At 39.3% G+C, this 23,508-nt stretch overlaps 1 protein-coding gene across 2 annotated transcripts in view; it reads left to right on the top strand.

Moving 5' to 3' along the window:
• FCHSD2 (FCH and double SH3 domains 2) overlaps positions 1-23,508 on the top strand; it is a 164,694-nt gene that overhangs the window by 90,384 nt on the left and 50,802 nt on the right. For both annotated transcript variants that reach the window (XM_072850933.1, XM_072850932.1), the window contains exons 6-8: positions 1,343-1,476; positions 2,856-2,910; positions 3,324-3,452. In XM_072850933.1, coding sequence (XP_072707034.1) covers positions 1,343-1,476; positions 2,856-2,910; positions 3,324-3,452 — 318 coding nt within the window. The remainder of the gene's footprint in view (positions 1-1,342; positions 1,477-2,855; positions 2,911-3,323; positions 3,453-23,508) is intronic.

Genomic DNA, 23,508 nt, shown 5'->3' with positions numbered 1-23,508 from the left:
CGCAAAAACTTGTGGGTTGAGGTAAAGACAGTTTATTCGGTAAAGCAAAACAAAGAATTCATTCACTCCTTCCCATGGGCAGGCAGGTGTTTAGAGCCATCTCCAGGAAAGCAGGGCTCCATCACACGTAACAGTGACGTGGGAGAACAGACACCATAACTCTGAATGTCCCCCCCTTCCTCCTTCTTCCCCCAGCTTTTATTGCTGAGCACGATGTTGTGTGGTGTGGGATACCCCTTGGGTCGGTTGGGGTCGGCTGTCCCCGCTGTGTCCCCTCCCAACCTCTTGCGCAGCCCAAGCCCACTCGCTGGCAGGGCAGTGTGAGAAACAGAAGACTCTGCCACTGTGTAAGCACTGCTCAGCAATAGCTAAAACATCCCTGTGTTATTAACGTGGTTTTGGTCACAAATCTAAAACGTAGCACCATACCAGCTACCACACAGAAAATTAACGCGCTCCCAGCCAAAACCAGTACAGTTATTTTTCTGCTATTCCTTTGAATATTATTTTTTTATATTAAAATGTATGTTGTAACACTGGTTGGGTTGTATGGAAAACGGATAGATTATTATGCAGAAAATTATAATGCAGAAAGGGTTGTCCAGCACTGGCACAGGCTGCCCAGGGAAGTGGTGGAGTCGCCATCCCTGGAGGTATTTAACAGACGTGTGGATGAGGTGCTTAGGGACATGGTGCAGTGGTGGGCTTGGCAGTGCTAGGTTTAGGGTTGGACTCGATGATCTTAAAGGTCTTTTCCAACCTAAACGATTCTGTGTATTTTCACTCCTTGACTAGCTCGCTATGCATTTTAAGCCTCTAAGTTTTCTTTGTGAATGAGACTGATTTCTGATATAACCCTATTTGTTAGAAAGCTCTCAAAATAGTTTAAGAAAAATGAGCTCTTAAAATAATGTTTATCAAATTGTTCTTGTTGCTGTTGTGGTGTTGTGTTGTACATGGTAGCTTTTGTCTCATGTTTTAAATTTTAGAGAAGGAAAGATTAAGCATTTTTTGTATCACCTCCAGTAGATTGCCTTTGGATTTTTCCCAATTGTATTCCAGTTATTTCAACTAATTACCTCATCCAAAGCTTTCAGAACCTTTATGTTTAATTTGCAAGTTATCATTGAATTTGAATAGTTAAACAGCAGCAGAAAGAATGAAAGAAATATGGCTTTATGTTCTGATCAGCTTTAAAAGAGGCATGAATAATTGACCAGGAGTGACTTGGAGATGGAGTTGTTCCATATAAAATGCAATAAAAAGTAGTAAAATGATGATGATAGTATTATTTGGATGCAAAAAGCCATTAATGTTTTGTTTCCTGAATGCTTTTTTTCAGTGTGTGGACCAGTTGACAAGGATCCAAGCTGAATTACAAGAGACAGTAAAAGATTTAGCTAAAGGCAAAAAGAAATATTTTGAGACTGAACAGATGGCTCAAGCGGTGCGGGAGAAAGCTGATATTGAGGCCAAGTATGTTTTTATAATAGCATATGTATAAATAATTGCATGCGTATAAAGCAGATTTGTACTTGTATTAGTTTTTACACTCAATATTATTTTGGAAGAAAGATAATTGCTTTCAATGAGATTGTGCCAATTTTTTTTCTTTTTGCTTATATACGTTTTTGTAACCATTTCAAGCATGCTACTACCCTGATAGTAAAGCATAACTTCTGTGGGCTGGTTTCTTTAGGAAAGAGGTTAAACTAACTGCTTTAATTTGACATTTTCAAAGGACGGTGTGTGAGCTGGCACTCTTTTTGGTATTAAAGGCTGCTTACTTCGTTTTCTCGCCACAGGTCTCAAATTTGCTATCAGTCCATTTAGAGGAGGAGAGGGGATGGGACACTGTTTTCCATTTTTGAAGATAAATTTTTGAGGCTTTAGGGTTTTATGCTCCTTGACATCCTAAAGAGATTGATTTCCTTCCTTTCAGGAAAGCAACACATCTTTTCAGTTTGGAGTTTGGCCTGTCTTATGGGAGTTTGCCTCACCCTTTTTTGCAAATTTATTTTTTATTATTATTATTTTTAGAAATTACTCAGAATTGTTCTCAGGGAATGAAAAGAAATTATGGTTTCATTAGAGAATTTTTCTGTCTTTCACTTTATGAGGGCTGGATGATGAAAAGAAGAACTTTAATAAGATTACCTATAATATTTGAAGAAAGTAAAAAAATGCAAACAGAGAAACAAAAAAACAACCAAAAACCCGAGCTTAGGAATTTTGGGACAGATTCATACTGCGGTATTGTTCAGATTAAAATAGCTGTTTACTTGATTTTGTTTTCTTATTTACTTTTTAAATCACCATCTTTCAAATAGCTAATAAAGTACTTCTCTAATTTCTCTTTCATGGATCCAAACGTGAGAATCAGACCAATTCTGCTTTTAAAAATATGTATGTGTACGTGGGTACTCCTCCGGCTTCCTGGAATGTAATTACTAATGATTTTGTGTTAATATTTCTTCAGATGAACAGTAGTTCAAATTTATAGCACTTTGTGTCCGGAGGGCTAACTCAAAATCCATCAAACACCAAAATAACTCGAAGTGCAGCCGCCACCCCATTTCCCTTTCATGATCTATTTAAATTTTGTTCCAAAATCAGGGTAAGCTGTGCAAAAGATTTCAGAACATGCAATGAAGATACCGTTGATGTAGCTCAGCATGCTTTGTAATATTTTCCTTGATCCTTGAGCTTTACTTAAAACTATACAAATAAAAATTTAGGCATAAAAAGTTATTTAAATTAAAATTTTGCAGAAGTCAAGTGCAGTGGCCTGTTTATCCTGTACGTTTGTAGAAACAGTGTAAGACAGTAATGTCTTCTGTTAATTTCTGTTTCAGGTCCAAACTTAGTCTTTTTCAGTCAAGAATAAGCTTGCAGAAGGCAAGTGTAAAGGTGAGTATAAGAAAAACTTAATGTTTTGCTGCTGATTTCATGAGGCATATGACCAAAGTTGTCTGGAGTCTGGAGATGACTGACATTTCGGAAAGTATATTGTTAGAACAAATAAGGAGATAAGAGCAGACTTTTTTGGCAGTCAGAGTGCAGAATATGACCAAATTTACGAGGAAATTTTTTTCTAGTGGAAGCTATAACTGTTCTTTGAAGACTGCGTGTGAAATTACAACTGCATGAGAGAAAAATAGGTTAGAAATCCCCTTGCCATTAACAAAACTGTTAAGCTGTTAATCCCTTAAAGTTTTGACTATATTAATACATACATATGCATGTTAATTTACTATTAATACATGTTTGGTCATTTAACTTCTCATTAGTACCTATCTATTAACTTCCATTTCTTGTTGTAGTTAAAAGCACGACGATCCGAGTGTAATTCCAAGGCCATCCATGCAAGGAATGATTATCTTCTCACTTTAGCAGCTGCTAATGCACACCAAGATCGCTATTATCAAACAGACTTAGTAAACATTATGAAGGTAAGGAAGGTAATTTATGTACGGGAGTTGGGAAGCGTGAAAATCTGGAAAGCAAAAGGAGTGAAGTACAGAATCGTGGGTTAGTTTGCGACAGCAGCGTTGACTTTGCCAACATGCTGCAATAGATGAGAGTGCAGTGCAGTAGATAGACCCTGCAATAGCGTGCAAGATACTTGGTACCAATTATCAAGCCCCAAAGCTAAGCAGTCACCTTTATTTTTTAATTCACTTTTTTCTGAAAAACTTGGATAAAGGAATCAAGTTTGTAAAACTAAGACCTGTATTTTCCTATTGTGGTCGACCTTAAGTAAGCTGGAGACTTTTTAGTTCTTCAGTAGCGTATCCCATAATCCTTCTTTTGTATCCAATTATCTGATCTGATCAGAACATTTCTTTACAGTATGATTAATGAAAATATAATCATTAAATATCTTGGTTTCAAAGTACGAACTTTAGAGAATAGCAGATCAGCATTGCTGTGCTCACAGGTGGCAGCTTGCCAAATCAAGCCAAGAGCAGATACTTGAACTCATAGGAAATGACATACTTTAAAAGTTCAAATATGATTGCTCACAGTTTGGTTTTTTTAATATCATCCTAGAATTACTTAAATATACACTATTCCTGTAACTCAGATAGTTACGGATAAATTGTAAAATCTGTTAACTCAGCTATTTACAGCTAGTTCACGCTTTATGTAGGTGCATTTCATGTATTGACATTTTCAAAGTTTATTTAAATTTGCTATCTACAAACTATTTCCAGGTGGTGCAATCAAGCATGGCAACTTAGAAGTCTGTAATTTGCATTTAAAATTGCTTTATTGAAGAACTATCGCTGTATTGTAACAAATCACTGTATTATCAGCATGCTTTTGCATACTGGGAAAAAAAATATTGATCTGAAAAGCAGGTAACCGAAGTAGAAAATGAGAGTGCCAAACGAGGCCTCCGAGGGATTCTTATATGTCATTCCATTGTATCTTGACTAAGTTAAACCACTCCTATGTCAATATGTGCATGCCTTTTTGAGTAAATAGCAGCCTGTGTTATAAATTCATTGCTACGCCTAATATCTGACTTCCTGGAAGGCTAAATCAGATCTGGGTATCTCAGAGGCAATGCAGGGCTGATAGTCCTTGAGGCAGCAACCCTGTCTTTGCTCTGTGTGTGTGTGGTTGTGCTTTTCTATTAGTAAAACATGAATATTTGTGCTGACTGAATGTTTAGTACATGGAAATAGGGTAAATATTTCCTTATAATACTGGAGATAAAATTATTAATTGGTGCTTACATAAGAGAATTCCATACTTACATGCATAGTTGGCTGTCATCAGTTAATGCTCTTACTTGGAAGTAAAGCCAGAAGCGAATTTAATATCTTCACAAGAAAACAAACAAAACAGTCATTTGAAATAATAAAAAAAAGAGCAGATAGCCCAGGTAAAATTATAGCTGGCTCTGGTGGGTTATGGCTGCTCTAGTCTCAGGGCATTGTAACGTAAACCCTGCAAAGGGATTCTCGTTTCCTCTGTACGTCTGGCTACATTTTGTGTGCAGTGCAAACTAAGCACGCAGTGAGCTAGGCAGGATCTTCATCTCTTTGAGTTTCCATAAACATTTATGTCTTCTGGATGGTGCGGGCTTTCTGTGCTGTGACGTGAGAAACCTGCAGATACCTCAGGAATGTGGGTTTTTTTATAAGTCGCAATAAAACATCAAACTAAAATCTCTTGAATCATTTTTGAAAGACTGAAAAATACAGTAATGGAAAACAAAGTCATGCTTCTGCCATTCCTCTGCATGTGTGCTGTTGTCTATAGATGTCCAGCTTGCACAGGGTCCAGTTGCTAAAGCCGCTGCTGATCTGTCGTGGTTTCTTTACCCAGCTACTGGGCTCCCTCTTATCCAGTCCTTTCTTTTGTAGAACTTGTTTTGAAGCGTTTTTCAAAGTGAACCTTTTTTTGATATGGAAACCTCTCTGTGCAACCTGTTATTCTATATAAATAATTGTGGTTTACTGAAAAGCTAAGTTGCAAATACTTTCATTGAGCCAAATTACTTTGGAAGGAAAGGACAACATTCAGGGTTCTTTTCCTGTATCTCTCTCAGGTATTTATAGTAGTTGAATCTCCTCGACTGGTAAACAACTGTGTTCTTAACAAAGAACTGTAAATTCGGGGTTTTTGCACTGTTGTTCATGAGCAAAAATAGGTGGGAGCACACCCACGTGTCCTTGCAGCAGGGTCCTTTGGAGCAAGGGAGAGAATAAGTCAATGGCAAGGTCTCAAATTGAAATGGCTACTGAATGCATTTTAGAAGCGGGGGGGGGAAACCCTCAGGAAAATCAAGGGTAATGTATCACTGGGCTCCAGCTGCATTCATCCAAGAGCTCTAATGTAAATTCAAACATGAAACTGCTTAAATATAAACAACAATGTGTAATCTGGTGCTAAAACCCGCCTCAGTGCCAACAGAAAGCCGCAAGTGTGTCCCAACCTTTGAAAAGGGCTCCAGGAGGGGCCCTGTGAATTATAGATGAAGAAATCCGACTTCCCTGCCAGGCAGGCTATAAAACAAGTGCTGTGATGAATGGAGTCAGTTCACACACGGATAGATATGATACGGTGGGAACAATCAACATGATTTTTTGAAGAGTCCCGCAAAAAGAGATCTTTAAGGAGTCAGTAAGCCTGGGGATGAGGGTGATTCATCTGATTTAATGTCTTGAATTTGCCAGGAGCTCTCAAAAAACGTCCCACTCAGTCTCTGCTTACGTAAAAGAACAACGTTGTTACAGGTAGGGCCGTGAGGGTTTTCTCATAGATTAATAACTGATGAAGAGATACAGAAGATGTGGGATTAAAGTAAATACTTGGGTTTTATAAGGGAAGGAGATTTGCTGGCAAGGTCCTGGTTTCTCTCTCGCCTGTCTTCTCCTCCTCAAATGCGTGTGGGAACCATGCTGTTTAACGTGCTGAGAAAATGATTATTTTATTTAGCATAATGATTTAACATAAACAATATGGAGAAGGAACTGAAGAGAGAGGTGATGGTTTGAAGGTGAAGAATCATTCAATATAAGCAAATGACAAGCTTATGACCAAGAGGTGTTGTAAAATCTTGACAATTTTGGTTGACCAGGCAAGAAAATAGCACATGAAATTCATGTTAAAAAGAGAAAAGCAGTCAGCTGGGGAGAAAGTTGCTGCCTGCAGAATGAAGAACTCTGAGTAGCCATTACCATTTATGAAGGATACTATAACTGGAAAATGGAGTGAAGCATAAAGAAATGGAGACTTTGTCTATTAAATGTTTCTAATCCTTCCCCTAGGTAACATCACTAGGGAAGGAGGTATTTTGAAAGGGTGTTAAAACCCTTCCTGGGCAGCACAGTTTCTGTTTTAATAGATTGAGTGGCTGCGTGACCCGATATATGTTACACGCTATAATACAGTTGTGGTGTCTAAACTAAACATGTTCATTTTTGTGTTGAGATTAACATTCTAAAAATGCATCTTTTATCTTAATATTAGTAAGTCCTTAGGTATTGCTGTAGTGGTGGCCACCCTGCTATCTGTAAGTATTTCTCCATTTAGCTGCAACTGAGCTGAGACACCTTCTTCTGTTTGAACTCTGCAGGGCTGTCCACGTTTCTGAATCACATCACATTTCTCCTTAAACCGTTCAGATTGTCGCAGATGGAGTGAGAGTGCACGTCACTCATAAGAGGGAAGCAAAAATATACTTTATTGATATAGAATAGGGAGTTAACAAAGTTCAATGCGACAGCGTTTTAACAAGATTCGATGGCAAGGTACACTTGATTATTTAATGCATAGAGGACAGGGCCAGACAGAACTGTCAGGGAGACATCCCCGTTGAGTCATGAGGTTCGGAACAGGATCCCTTTCCTTTCTAAACTCCTCCTCAGAGAGGAGTCTAGGTATGGCTAGATCCAATCTTATTCCCAGACTTGCTCAACGGTTTATGTCTAAAGGATTATATATGCACAATCAATCCTTTATATCATGTAGCTAAGATTTCAAAGTTTAGTATTTAGCCACTTACTGAGGATCTGTTGTGGCAAGGAATCTCTCCGCCTCGAGGAGTAACCTTGAGAGGCGTCTCTGCTCAAGGGGACATCCTGGTGTGCAGCCCGCTGCCGTGCAGGAGAGCTCAACGGGCCCTGGGCTGTCTGCTGTTTAAGGAGTAAGATGATTGACTTATGGTCATATTTGCATATCAGCAAGAGGTTTGGATCCCTGCTTCAGGCAGCCCTTGGCTACTGTGCTGCCATCCGTCCTCAAGGTCCAGCATAAGCTGGATGCAGCCATCAGGGTGACTCCCACTGGTGTTTACTGCTTGCGCAGGGACGCGGGGGAACACACCGCCACACAGATTTTATCTGCCTTGCAGCACTTTTGGAGTTACTGCCTTCTTGCAGATACTCAGCTTCTTTTCTTGCTTCTCTCCTGAGTGAGACTCTGAAAGACAGAAATAAGCATTCCTGAAAAATTCACTTCTCATACCAGCTGCCCTCATACCAGCTGCCCCATTTGAAAGCAAACTGGAAAACTGACTTCTGTAAGGAGCGAGTTGGGATTGTTGGGTGGAATCAGTAGCATCTCAAAGATCATAGGGCTTATTCAGTTATTTAGTGTCTACTCTTCCAGGATGAGTTCTGCAAATTGGTGATTTTCTCCACTCTGTAGACCAGGTGAGATTCCTGTAACCCGCACCATCTATATAGTGAGGTACGACTGTAGTACCAGTTTCATTAGTTTGTTTGAAATCAGGTTCATTTACCTCACCTTTTTATCAGGGCAACTATTTTTTGTATGTGGCAGATATGTACAGTTTAAATTATTTTCAGGCTGGTTTTCAGTTACTCAGTAACCTGTAGGTAAATCCTTTATCTAAATAATACTTCAGAATATAACTTGTTTAATATAGTAACCTTCAGACTTGAAAAACAAACTACTCCACCTCCCCTGCCTTCAAAATCTCCCTACTCCTAAGCTTAAGTATCAGTTTTACAATAGAGCTGTTAGAAATCATGTGGAAAGTGGAAAAAAAGTAGTTTTGTTCTGTTTTTAAAGACAGATCTTGTATATCCTTTGTCTAGAACAGTTTTAAATGGCATTTAGGTATAAAATGATGGCTGCTTGGTACTGCTCCTTTGGAGTGCATCAGTATGGATTTCACTAAAGAGTTGAAGCTTTCCCTGTTTTCCTACTTATGTTACCCAAAGATGATAAAAACTTTAAAAATGGAAAAAGCCGTGAAGAAATTTCAGCTGATACTTGGCTATATTACTGTGTAAGAAAGTAAAACTTGTGCTTATTTACAAATGTTTCAGAGACTGTTTCTGTTTGTGTCCGTCATAAACAATTTCTTCGTAGGTTTTAATTTTAATCGGGTTATTGTTTCCAGGATGAGAATTGTACTGTGTGGTTTTTGTTGGTGAGAGAATCGTTGGCCTCTGGCTCGTTTGAAGCTGGGGTTGGCTTGGCTGGAACACAACCAGTCTCTGGCCATGAAACGCTGCCTGCTGCTGGCTTTGGGGTTGAGTTGTAGCGTAACACTCTCTGAAACCATCACTTTGGACCATCTGTGTGTGCAGACAGCGCTCGCTTTCCTAGAAAATGTGAAATTTTATTCTTGTACTCCTGCTTAGTGAAGAAGGCAAAACAGTGAAGTTTATTATAGGATGTGTACATCAAAGGTTGGTTGTTGCATCCTGTGCAAGTCTGTCCTGGTTTCGGCTGGGATAGAGCTAATTTTCTTCCTAGTAGCTAATACAGTGCTGCGTTCTGGATTTGGGATGAGAATAATATTGATAACACCCTGACATTGTAGGTGTTGCTGAGCAGTGCTTACACTAGTCAAGGGCTTTTCAGCTTCCAATGCTCTGCCAGGGGCACAAGAAGCTGGGACGGGGCACAGCCAACCTGGCCAAAGGGCTATTCCATACCATATGGTGTCATGCTCAGTATAGAAACTGGGGGGAGCTGGCCAGGGAGCAGCGATCGCTGCTTGGGGACGGGCTGGGCATCGGTCGGCTGGTGGCGAGCAGTTGCATCGCCTTTTTTTTTTTATTCTTCTTGGGTTTTGTTCCCCCCTCCCCCCCCTTTGTTGTCTTCCTTTTCATTGCAATTTATTTTGATTTTTATTTTAATTAAATTATTAAACTGTTCTATTCTCAACCCACGAGTTTTCTTACTTTTGCTCTTCAGATTCTCTCCCCCATCCCACCGGGGGGGAGGGTGAGCGAGCGGCTGCGTGGGGCTTGGTTGCCGACTGAGGCTAAAACCACGACAAAGTCGAACCGAACGCAGACGGGTAACGTTAATGCATACCTTGGCTTGCCAACAGCCTAGACAATAGCATGTTCATCAGTGGTATAGAAGCAATAAAATCCAATAAAAGTTCATATCATTGTTAAGAGAAAGGAGGGGTGGTGGTATTTTTGCAGTAACAGCGTTGGTTTATGCTGGCACAAGGTATTTGCGAAACTATTGTCGGGAAAGCGTAACGTCTGTTGGGCTAGAGACACCTCACGTTATTCCGTGTTCAGAAGAAACCAGTGTTGGGTTTGTTCCTTGTATCTGACTCAGAAATGCTGCTGTTGTCCCGTCCTGTGGCAAATAAATCACAAATATACGTCGTGGCCTTAGTTTTCTGTAACAGGCAACAAATTGACATTTTCATTGGCAGGATTCCTGGTGACATACAGCTTCTGATAATTTTCAGTAGTTTAGAATATGTTACTTTATTTTGCAACATTTTTCTGCAGAGAAGAAAAAATTATTCACTCTGCTGTGTTTGTAACTGTGAAAGCCATCACAAACAAAACAGGGATGCTCGGAAAGAGAATACAAAATGCTTCTAGCATTTTTAAAAGAATCGAGAATTGTTTCTACAGTGCCATCCTAGTTTACCAATTACACCACTAAATAAGAAGCAAAATAATTCTAGATCTTCCTTGAGAAAATATTTTAATCCTATTGCCTTTTTCTGTATTTGTCCTTTATGTCCAGAATTTACACCTGGATATAACAAAGTTATGCCACAGAGCTCAGCTCTGCATTTCAACCTCTGTAATGAAATTTAAAAAAAAAAAAACAAACCATAGACTAAAGCATCGTAATGTTTTATTCTTTGCCAGTTTCCTGACAAGCTGCTTAGGAACAGTTGCCATCACCTGATTGCTAAGGTACACTCTGCAAACCCTTTCAAGTGTAAGTTGTCTGCCTGGTCCTCAGGCTTCTGCGGAAGTTTAAACTGAGGTCAGAAGGAAGTGTAAGACGGTAGTTGAAGTAAATTCAGGGCTGTTTTGATACCTGTCTTCTTAGAAACTTTATTATTACTGCATTTTGTTTTTTACTGCTCTACTCTTAACTCCTCTGTAAATTCCTCTCATGAACCACCTCTGAATATGACTTTATAAAGCAACTTATAATGGGGAAATATTGATCTAAAAAAAAGGGAGGCGTCATGAACATTTTAAATAATTAGTGGATTATTTTTAGTAGAAAGGGAGAACTAAAACTGATTTCACAGTCTAGACTTTTATAGATGATGTGAACGTCACCTCAGCAGTTTATTCCATTACAGCCTGTGGCAGGTGGGTGCATGTGTGTGCGTGCGAGTCGTGGGGCTCAGGACTGTCTCGTTTGAGCTTCACATGAACCAAGGTCTTTGACACAATGTAATATTTTAAGAAAGTATTTTATTTTGTTTCTCTGGTATGTTTTCAAAATCTGTTGTTCTCAAGCGTTTGCCTTTTAATGCTTGTATTTCAAAAAATCTGCCTTAAGATTTCAAAAGTATTTTGTAGAGCTAGGTCATCAGTGGAGCTTCATGGTTGATGCCCAACATACAGCCACCTTTGTAGCTAAACACTCTTTAACGATCCTGAATGGTATTGTAGGGTATATTAAAAAAAAAACCCACACAAAACCAAAAAGAAACCCCACCAAACAATTGGCAATCAAGTGTGATCTTAATGTTGGGGAACTGTTTACAGATAGCGATGCATTTTTTATGAACTATGAAAAGCTCTTTTTAAGGTTACAAACAGTACCAGCAGGTATTTCCAAATAAAGCTCTCTGCTTTTTTGAAAAATCTATTTCATATCATACCTAGTGTGGTCTTTGGCATTTGAGGACTGTGTTGGAGGAATAGTGTCAAAAGCTAGTGTGCTTTGCTATTTTTTTTGTCTTAGTGGTTTCAGTAAGGTTTTTTTATATTGTTGTAAGTATCGGTCATCTTTTCTGTTTCATCTTTTCTGTACTTTCCAGTTTGCTTGACATGAGGAAGTGCAGTTGTATAATTTGGCTCTTGTTCTTGATCAGAGTTCTTGTGGTGATATGGGAGGTTAAAACAGAAATGTCATGTTACATAAGTTCCCTGGAGCAAATCTTTACTTAGGCATGGGTGATGATACCGAGACATGTTACAGCATTGCTTTTTTAATTCGGGAGATCAATTTTTAAAATTACAGGTGATGTTTACCTTTTTCACATCATTGTCTGTTTTTAAGCACTGTCTTAAAGGGTTCTGAGAGAGGAAGAGATCTGTCTGGCTGCTGAGGAATGAGCTGGCAGTCATGAGGATTATCGTGAGTAGTGGTTGAGCCGTTGCAAGGGAACACCAAGAGTGAGTATAGTACCTGGAGCACGTGATGAAGAAGGAGACACTGAGAGAACTGGGTTTGCTCAGCCTAAGAAAAGAAAGGGAGATGTTAACAGTCTTGATCATCTACAGCTACCTAGTGGTGGGCATATGGACAAGACTGAGACAGGCTTTTTTTTATTATTATTTTTGGAAGGTGATGGCATGCTGGGAGGCGGACAAATTGAAACCCAGGAAATTCTGATTAAATGTAAGGAAAAAGTTTTGCCATGACGGTGATCAAACAGAAACAGGGGCTCGGGGAAGGGAGGAATGTCGTACTTTGGAGACATTCAAAGCTTGACTGTATACAGCCTTGAGCAACCTGATCTGTTTGGCCCAGCTCTGAGCAGAGGTTGGACCAGTATCTCCTTTTCAACCTGAATTATTCTATGGTTCCATGAAATAACATTTTCTGTTAAGAAGATCCTGCTTGCGAACCCCTAACTTCCAGTTTCTGCGGGTTTTTTTCTGCCATTAACTGGAATAACTGCATGAGCCAACAGTGCTAGAATATTCACGTTTTGATTAACCCTGTTTTTTCTTTATTAGAATTGTTGAGAGTTTTTATGAGGCTGAGCTGACATCTGTGTTTTCGGCATTGTCATCCACCACTTTGACCGAGCACTTTTAATGATCATTTAAAACAAATGTAAATACAGACTCCAAACGTGACTTGCACAACTGAGATTCAGCTGAAGCTGGCAGTGTTTATAAAAATGACCCAAGATTGAGGGCTTGCTGGTTTTCAGTTAATAATTTGAATTATGCCCAGAAATTAACAGGTTGTGTATGGCAGACGGTTCTTTCCTCTGGTGACTCTATTTGACTTGAAAAGTAAGTTGACATGTTAGCTGAAGGTCTTAAATTGTTTCAAGAATGTTCTCCTAGCAGTGGCTGGCTGGTGTGTGTCCTGTATAAATAAAAGGTTAACATTTGCATGAGTGCATGTTTCGGTAGAGTCCAGAACAAGCAGAACCCATCTTATCGCTGTAAGAAATCATTTTACGTACACGTTATTGTTTTATGCTTTTTAGAATGATTTAGAAGCACCCAGGGAATTACTTTTCTAAAATGGAGATTCTGTCCTAAATGAAAAAATAACATTAAGGGAAAATAATTTTGAAGTCACTAGGGGTTTCCATTTTCTTCTATAAATCTCTTTTATTAATTCAGTACTAGCTATTCTTTTAAGATCCTGTAAAACTCCCTTTAAAATGTAGAGGGAATTTATGTAAGTGAAAGAACTATTGTTTCACTTCCCGTTCTTGTCAGCTGCAAGCCACAAATATTTTGTAATTACAATTAAGCCAGTCATAGATTGCATTATCTACAGTATCAGATGGGCACAGTAACTTTCCTTTACAGATGGTCGATGAGTGTGCGCTGCTCTCTCATGTTCGTTCCTATGAATGGAGGATGAGTGAAGGGAGGCAGTTGCCCAACACATGATACGAGCGTTCCAGAAGATGCTCATTGCAGGCTTCACAATAGCTGATACCACGCTGTTTTCCCTTCCAGGGACATCAGTCTGTGTGCATACATGCACATAAAACCTTGGGGAAATTAATTCCTTTAATAAGGCCCTGTTTGTAGAGTGATTATGCATCCATGTAAATCGTGAAGTAGTCAATACAAAATTGTGCTCTCTTGTTCAGGCTTTTTCTTAAATGCTCGTATATCACACTTCCTAGCTGACACCTAAGTGCTGCTTTGGAGAACTTTAGCTCCTTCATAGTCTGTTGAATAAGTGCTAACTACAGTTTTGAGCATTTATATTCCGGCTGACTGTGAGTAAACACTTACAGGGAAGTGAAAAGAGGCTTCCTACTGGAAGGACAAGCACTTCTGCTGGTAATTTTGGCAAAATCACAAGCAAGGGAAGTTTAGATGGCCTTAACAGTAAGTGGTACTGCCACCGCTAGCTATAGTGGCATCTAATATTTTCAGTTTCAAATCCACCGCTCGCACCCTGAAAGATCACGTTACTCACCACCCAGCCTTTCCAAGCTAACCCGAGACAAAAGAGTGGGTCTGAATCACAACTATTTCTGTTTTACAGATGAAAAACTGAGTGATGGTCACATTTCCCTGATGACAGTCAGCTCTGTCTCCCCGCGTGTTTTAACCACAAGTCAATTCCTTGTTTAAGCATTTGGTCCAAAAAGGCTGTTTATTTCCAGGGGGCTAAGTATTTATTCCTCCATGGGTGGGGATTGTACAGTGTAAAGACAGAGCATAGCAAAGGCTAATATATAAATCAGGGCAACTTAATTATCTTAAAACAAGAATCATTTTTCTTGTGGGATAATAAAACAATTTATTGATAATGCTTCTGACTTGTCAGCGAGTTTTCCTTTGGCATTTTGACAGAAATAGCTTTAGAAGAGGGTTGATAGCGAAAAAATGTAGTGTGATTTTACAGATGCTCATGAAAGGTATTGCCGGTATAGGAGGTTACGTAGAAGAAGTCACGGGTGTATTTATATGAGAAAGTTAACAGGAGGCTGGTATTGTTGGTGCAGTGAGTGGGAGCGACTTGGGAAGGAATAAAAAGAAATAATCAGTGATGAAGGTTGAATGCAATGCAGTAGAACAAGGAAAATGACTAGAAAGCCAAAAAAATTCAAAATCACTGCTAGGAAGAGGGCACAAGGAAAGCAGTGCAAGGGTTAAGATCAGGAAGGAGGTACTTAACAGGAATCTGGGCTGTCTTGTTGAGAAATCTAGTTTAAGGAGTTAACAGAAAACTTTAAAACATGTTTTTGTTTGGTTTTTTTTGGCTTTTAAAGATTTTATGTAGAAACCATTTAGGATTTGGATCAGGCTTCAAGATTTTTCTGTCAAATGTCATAAAACTACCCATTTTGAACAGGAAATGAAACCTTGCCATCTTGTTTCAAAGCCGCGCTGTAATACAATAAGAATGGTTCCCAAAATACTTCGCTCTGCCAGAACGCAGCCTGCATGCCTTCGAGTCGCTCTGTAGCTAGCGCGGAGAAATTACAAACCTCAGGAAGCACCTGGTGTGCTCCGGTTGGGAGGCAGGTGGGGCTACGTCGAAAAGTTTTAAGTAAAAACATGCGACATTCCTATTTTAGAAGTCATGGAAGCAGACTTTCAGATCATTCACGCGGTTTTGTTTGGTTGGGGTTTTTGTTTTTAGCAACTCCGGATTCACTTGAAGAATTGGAAGACACAAGGGAAGAGAGACTTTTTTTCCACATTTTTATCTGCTATTACTTGTAACCACCCAATGTTTCAGTGAGTTACCTGGAATTTACACATATTTACATTGAAACTATGCAAAAAGCTCATGTACCGTTATTAAAATTGAATGCGTGTGCACAGGTTTTATCCTGTTAAATGAGATACTAAACTATAAACGGTAGTGAAACTGTGGACTAATAGTGTGTATAAGTTGAATGGCAGTCTGTAGGACTTCTCTATATGAGAAATGAGCTGTCCTGTGCCCCCAGAGCAGTTATTTAGGACCAAAGTGAAATGGAGTTGGTACTGAAAACATTCAGATGCTCCACTGGATGATTCAAAGGTGAAATCCAAAGGTTTCTGGGAATAACTGCTGCTTCATCAAAAATGAAGTATCTAGTTGTCTAGCTGTCTTGCTAGATATTTCATTTTTGGTGAAACTTAGCCAATATAGGTTGCAAATTGAAAGCAGTCATCTGGACGCATTGGAGCTAGTGGCAAAGATGAGCTGTTTTTAATCCTCTTCCAAAGCCTCTAGGAATGCTTGCTATAGATTTTGTTGTCTTCAAGGAACGCAGAAGGTGGTTTAGGAGAAGGCAAAACATGTTATAATGACCATCTTGTGATGGAGACTGTCAGGACTGATGTAGTGTCTTGTACGTCAATGGCAGGAGAAAACATTTCTGAGTGACTTAACTTATGAAAGAGGTAGAGGAATTATAAGAAGGAGATAAGACCCAAAATAGCACAAGCCCAATAAGTGTAAGATGGAAAATGTCACACTGAATTTGAAGCGTAATTAAATCCTAAAAGAAGTTATTGGAAAAATGGCTTCTATTCTATTATTTTTTTGCATCTCGATGTCACCCTGGAGGGAGGCAAACCCAGTAAGAGTTTTTACAGAATTTAAGAAGGTTTATGTGGGGTACGGCTGTCAAGTTGCGATACACATTTTATTCTTTCAGCTTCAAAAACTCTGCTTCCCTGTTTCAACATGAGGCCGTTTGGTGACAGCGGAGGTGTTTGCTAGTACGGATGGATGGAGGTGAGGAGCTGGTCATCGGTTGTCATAGCCTGCGTGGACAATGGCTGTTTGAGCTCTACGTTTGGCACAGTCTTTAGAAAACTTTCTTGCCTTGGGATCCCTTCCTGCAGTTGAATTCTGGGCTCGTGCTTGTGAGCCTTTACGGGTGCCGTGGCTTGCAGCGCACGCTCAAAAGGCAACACGCAACATGGGGTTTCGGCTCTTTTTGAGAGGTCGGTAAATAGCTCAGGGCTCCATCAGCAATGAATGGGGTGTGCAACTGGTATCGAAAGAGAGAACTGTTCCTTCCCTGTGAGCTGGTCTGCAGGGAAGTGAACGGAGCTGATCCATGCGCCATTGGAACTAGGCCACAGAAAGGCATTAGGAGGCAAGAAATTCCCATTTAGCATTTACAAATTGCTAGGGAGATAATTGATTGGAAAGCTAGCTGAAAAGCTCGGTCAAGGGAGGAGGAGGAGGGGGAATCCTGCAATATGATTTGTCCGTCTACCTGCTAGTTTTCATACAGGAAAAAAAAAAATCCCATCTGTTCAATTTGTCGTCACTGCTAAAAAAGGCTTTATAGCTAGGATAAACCCCCTTGTTGTGGAAGGGAGGCAAATATTCCCTACCAGTAGATTCATTCGATCCGTAATGCCAGACGACTGACTAGCTGGAACAGTTAGCTGAACAACTGAACAAGGATATTATTTTGTAATGTTTTGCAAATTATTGAAGCACTAAGGTAACTGCTCATAGGATTTTCATGCTAATTAAAAGAAATAATGATTCTCTGCTATACCCAGTGTTGCTCATCGTTAATGGGAAGAACCTGTTCAGTGCAGCTGGTTCATCAGAACCCCGACTGCTGCCTGTGCACTCGCTTCCCCCTTGGCAGCAGCATTGTCCCGAGGCATCGAGCAGCACCCTTCAATTAGTACCTTTTAAAAATCTTAATGGATTTCGAAAACTTCAAGGAAGTTTAAATGCTTCGGTTCAAGGGCTTTCATCTCACGTAACTCAAAGTTATGGGAGCTGAGAATGATCTAAAGATACTGGAAGAAAATTTGTTTGAAAGAGTCATGACAATATCCTGATTTTTGGGTGCCTCAGTTTATTTGGAGAAGCTACTTTTGACTGAAGTATAAAACCAGGTATGTGGAGATAGGTAGAAATCAGGTTTCTAGTTCAAGCTTATAACAGATCTTAGATATAACGATTTAATTTAATAGACAAGAATTCAATTTAAGAAAAGAGAAATTTAAAAAGATACAGAGTCCTAAAAAGAAGGTGGATAAAAAGAAGACGGCAAATCTGAGTGAGAAGCATCTTTTTTCTAAGTAAAATCTTCACAAATATTTGTGACTATGTGTATACGCTAATAATTTAACAAGTTTTAATAGCTGACCCACTTCTGTCACGCTTCGCTCTTCTTAGTGTGCATTCATTCAGTGGGATTATTATAGTGTATTTTTACGGTATGCCTTTGTGATTTCAGGTGCAAATGTCTCTAAATTGTATGTATCGATGTTCGCGTTTAGCACAGACCCTGCTATCTGGTTGGGTCTAGAAGCCCCATTTCAAATTTAAAAGGGGATATCAGAGACAGCATTCATGGAATTAACTTAGCTTCTCCAAATAAATTGAGGCACCCAAAAATCAGGATATTGTCATGACTCTTTCAAACAAATCTTCTTCCAGTATCTTTAGATCATTTTCAGCTCCCATAGCTTTGAGTTACGTGAGATTAAAGCCCTTGAACCTAATGGGTCTAGAAGCCCCATTTCAAATTTAAAAGGGGATATCAGAGACAGCATTCATGGAATTAACTTTGGTGAAAGTCTCAATTTAATAGCAAAGACTAGGTATTAAAGATAGCCTTGTGTCAAAGAAATCCCAAGCCTACCAGATTCTTGGGACATCTCTTCCTCTGTGATTTAAACATTGCTTGCTCTATTCTGACCATATAGTGTCATTAGGACATCTGAGCAGTATTATTGTGAAATTAAGTAGTTTTTAAAAAGGTTTGAGCATTAATCATAAAGTGTGCAGCACTGTTGAAAGAAGTTTGAAAAGAAGCTTACTGTAAGGCAGTTGTGTTAATCAAATGATGTTATGAGAGGCACATACATTTAGGTGTTTCCAATAAGGCCACACTTCAGAAGTGATTTAATTAGAAGATAGTTTAAGACCACCGGATCTCATTTTGTTCACTTCTCTGTTGATTTTTGTTACCCATCACTGTCATGTATCAAATAGTAGAAGCTTATAAAATACTGTCAGCCTGTGGAGAAAATGGTACAACCAATGAACCCATCAATACCTGTTTAGGAATACCACTTGTAATGAGTTTTTTTTTGTGCCAGGCTTTTTGTTGGGGGTGCGGGGAATCTGTTTAAGAGGGAGAAACCTTTCACAATATTTGTAATTACAGGCTTTAGCCTAAAATTATCTTTCTCCTCACCCACTGGTGCTTATAAGGAGTGCATGCATAAATTGTTAGCATGATTCCCTTGGGAATAAATGAGAATGGGCTACTAAAAGTAATAAAGCGTAATTGGCATGTGGAATTCCCAAGCGATATTTGGGAAACACGAATTAATCTTCTATGCTGTAATGCAGCTGCTATACCTTTGGCATACCCCTATGATGTTTTTTCCTTTATTGTTTGAGATAATTTCTTTCATTGTTCTAGGGTTCTATAATTATTACAGTAATCACAGTACTGTGACTCTGAGCCATTTTCCTTTTAAGAACATGTTCCTCATTTGTGTAGATTACAAAAATTCCTAAAAATAGTTTCACTTGCTTTGGCCCTTCAATTTTAGTATGACTGGTAAAGAGTATTTAGTAATCCTTTAGTAGAGTGCCTTTTCAGGAACGTGGGGTTTGCTAGACGAAATGTGCTCTGTCCTTGTCATACTGTTTAATTAATGGACACTTTAATGTAAAATTTAAAAAGTGCATTTGAATTTGAGTTGGAAAATGTCTTCATTATCCTGAAAAGACCCTTTGCGTTGTGGATTAGACAGTGCAATGGTACATTTGTAGAACTGCGTCAAACTGGAGGTTATGTCTCTTTGGCGTCATAAGAATCTGATATGCTCAGTAATAGATAAAATTTATTGACATTTTTAATATTGCAATATTGCCATCACTGAACTTAGAAGAACATTGTTTGGAAAGCCTGTTCACCGAATAGTTTGCTGGAAGTGACAGGTAACTTTAAACCCACGTACAGAAAAAGAAACCCCATATGGAAGCGATAAATCCCAATAGCAATTGGGAACAACAGGATGTGTTGGAGCAGAAAAGTTTTTGTTCAATGGATTTATTTGAAGAAGTAAATGAAAAGCACACTGGACAAAAAATTAACTAACTGCTGTTAAAATGATAATACAGAGATTGAATCAACTGAACAAAAACTAAAAACAGCAATGGCAAAATAGATGGTTAAAAAAATGGAAGGATGCAAAAGAGTAAATAAAAGCTCCTGAGGAATGCATATGATCAGTATCTGATTTTTTTGTACACGTTTTAATGCATTTTATCTGCCAAGGGAGTATTTTTAACTATTAAGAAACATGGGATTTGGTATGAAATGCATTTTCACGTGCACATTTGTGTCAATTTAAAGTTTCTGTTCCTTAGCGTATGCTCCTGTAGAACATAGAAGATTTTGAGTCTTACCCAGAAGAGCTAGTGTGTCTGAGGCAAGGATGTTTCATCTGTAGTATGAGGCTTATATGGAGACTTGCTGGTAAATCCAGACCTTTGACACAGCGGAGGTCTGTAGTAAGGAAAAATTTCAAGAGCTTTCTTGGAGATGGGTCTATGTTTGTGTGTGATTAAATCCTAGGAGCTAAGTAGCGTCATGGTTCTAGCCCACTCTCGAGCAAAGTACATTTCTTTAACCTACCTTCCAAATTATGTAAAAATATCTATTTTTTTTTTTAAACTGAGCAACAAAATAATTCATTGTTGGGTACATTTTCCTACTGAAGAAAAAATAAGAAAGCCAGCTGCAGTTGTTAGACATACCACATACGGCACTGCTGTTCAGCAGTTGTTACGATGATGATGACGTGGTCAGCATAAGAAACCTTGAATAGCAGAAATCAGTGGCAAAATGCTGAACGATTTAAATATACATTTTTCCACATGAAAGAAGGCAAATATTATTGGCAGGAACAGTATAGAGTACTCTTCAGATATGAAGATAACATGACGGTGACAGTCTGCCACAAAGCCTTCTGAGTGTTGGATTCGAGTCAGATTTTTTTTTCCAAGAATGAGGACGTACAACAGCAAAGACGATTTCACCAGTGCAATTTATGGAAAAGTAGTCATGTCAGAAGGACGATCCCCTTGGGATTTATTCCAGTGCTATGAAAGAAAAGCAAAATAGGTCCAAGAAGTCTTTGGAGATGAGACTTAAAAACTCTTGGGAAAAGTAGGTGTATTTCTAGATTATAAAGAATCTGTTTTCATCTTCCAGGATTTTTAAGCCTTATACAGTAGAATTGTTGAAGATCTGATTTTTCCATTCTGATGGCGATCTTATATCAGGGTATTCCCACTGATTTAAGTGGAATTATTCTTGAACACTGAAGTTGTTCATTTAATGTGGTCTTCATCAGGTAACTCTCATGGCTGTCTGCCTCGTGGGGCAAAGAATTATTTCCAAAGAAATAAAGAAGAATTTCTAAAGGAGATGTCCTTTGGTGCCTGTGTTCACCTACCAGACCCTCATCATTAAATGTGACAACTACAGGGCACTACCATGAGATCTGTGGAGGCAAATCTAGAAGGAGTGCTTAATATTATCATTAATTTTGCTTATACTGATTTTAAAGGGACTTTGTCTCTGGATTGCAGGAGGGTGATGGGCATCTGTTGGCGGCCATTCCATGTTTTCCTGTGCTCAGAGCAGACTTCAGTGCACCAGCAACAAAGGTTTTGTCATTAAAAACAATGACCCTGCCTAAATTGTAAAGCAACAAAATGATGTGCAGAACAATCATCAAGTGACTAATGAGACCAAACAAAGAACTTGCAAACAAGCCCAAAACTATTGACACTAGAAAATACAAAGCTCTGGGGTAAGGGAAAGTGCAAAGTGTGTTTATGAGCAGCGAGCTGAAAGGCAAGCAAACAGAAGTCAGGGCACTTCTTGTCTTCTAGTGTTTATTGTTCCCCTGTTTGCCGTGATGAAAGCTCCTTCTCTAGGTTGGGGGAAAAGAGGAGGAAACTAAGATAGCTTCTGCAACCTTTGTTGATTTAAATAGACACTTTATACATTTTGCAACCTTTTGCAACGTCTTCCTACCTTTTGGTCTGCTTTTTTTATTTCCACTTCTTCCCACATTTTTTTATCATTTTTCCGCTCCTGAGCGGTATGGATATGGCCCTGGAATATCTTTCGCTTCCTTGTTCACAGCTGGCTGTTTAAGAATGCAATTCTGAAGAGCATGCAGTCATGCAGGATGTTGATTTAAGAAAAAGAAAATAAGAAGAAACAGGAGAAGCTAATCAGCTTGACAGCAGCAGTACAGTGAGAGTTGTAAAAATTCCATAAAATTATTTTCTATGAAACTGCAAGAAGGAGCAGAAGCTGGAGAGGTGGCAGAGGATCTTTCTGTAGGGACTCTTGAATTATTGGGCCAAAACCTTCTTCAGTTCAAGGAGATATGAACAAGTTGGTGGCTGGGGAGGTAGAAGAGTTTGCCCTACGTGCAGTAAGGGCTAGCAAAGTAAAACTGTCTGCAAGTTACTACCCTTTTTGTTTGTTTAGCTGATACTTTGTGTCTGACAATGCTCGACATTCAAAGAAACTATGTGCTGCAGGAGTTGAGGACGACTGAGGTGCCCAGGACGCTTGGCTGTCCACCTGTACTTTAGGGGTGGTACCTACTGAAGTACTTCCGGAGTAGAGCTGAAGATGCCATGTTACAGAGGACGCAATCAAAAGCAGTTTTAATTGGGAAATTCAAGTAAAAGTAGAGCGGTTTTGCTGCAGTATTTAATTTTTACCAATTGTTGAAGGGACCAGCATGAGCAGATGAACAACATTCTGCACAGGAATGCACACCCTGGGTAAGGAACAAATGCTGGTGTAACTCAATCATGATTTAGAAAACCCTGTTCACATCCCAGGTAGCTGCATAGCAGCAGTCATCTAAGAAAAATCGAGCGTTTCAGTCTCATCCTCCTTTTTACGCTTGCCTCTTTGGGACCGGTCCCAACTCTCATAGCTCTGCATTTTGAGTAGCAGCTGCCTGCTGCAAATTAGAGTCCTTCCTTGCTCTCTCCAGATGTATCTTCTTTAGGGTAGTTGTGTTTCCCTTTTGTGGGACCCCGCTAAATTCCAGGTATTCACCGGCAGAACTAGCTAGTGTTACTTCACCAAGAGTGAGTTGGACCTGCACCTCAGTATAAAGCAGGCTTATCGCTACAGCAGCTTTGGATGTGCAAGGTTATCCTGGGATACAGATAATTTTATGGCCTTAGCTTAGCACTATTTTGCATTGGATGCAAACTGTGGGGCTGTACTACTGAGTAACTTGAAATTCTGGTTTTACAGAGCTAAGCTTAGCTGGTCCTTTCTCCTCGTAGGCTGAAGAAATCCAGCACTAACTTTTTGATCCAGAGAAGAGGGTAGAGTTTTGTCATCAGCTTTTCTTAGCAGTTTTCTCTACTTGCACATATGGTTTAGCAGAAAAAGAGGATTTTTTTCAAATGGCAAGCTAGGCAGCAGGCTTCCAGTCATTTTTAAGTCAGACTTCAGACTTCAATAAGTCAGACTTCAGGCTTCAATACTGTGATCGGTGCAGACAGTTGTTCCTACACGATTGCAATGACTGAGAAATGCAGAAGCTCACGGTAGTTTTATGTCAGCAGATACACGGTTGCTGCAGGCATGCTGTTCAGGGACACTTCTCTTGCTTTGATCTTGACTTTGTTGGTAATTTATATATAGAAGTTGCGTTTTGTTGACAAATACTCACAGACCTGATTTACTTTTATGTTAGGATGTCTTGATGGAGAAGAAGGGTATCTCAGCTGTGACAAATACTGCAGTGATGGAAGAATTTAAAAAGAAAAAGACTTAAAGAAAGCAAGTTCCTCTTCTGTATTAGGAGA

Source organism: Ciconia boyciana, chromosome 1, assembly GCF_034638445.1.
Source record: "Ciconia boyciana chromosome 1, ASM3463844v1, whole genome shotgun sequence".
Classification (NCBI taxonomy): Eukaryota; Metazoa; Chordata; class Aves; order Ciconiiformes; family Ciconiidae; genus Ciconia; species Ciconia boyciana.
The sequence above is the reverse complement of the archived record's forward strand: the minus strand, read 5'-3'. Positions and strand labels throughout refer to the sequence as shown.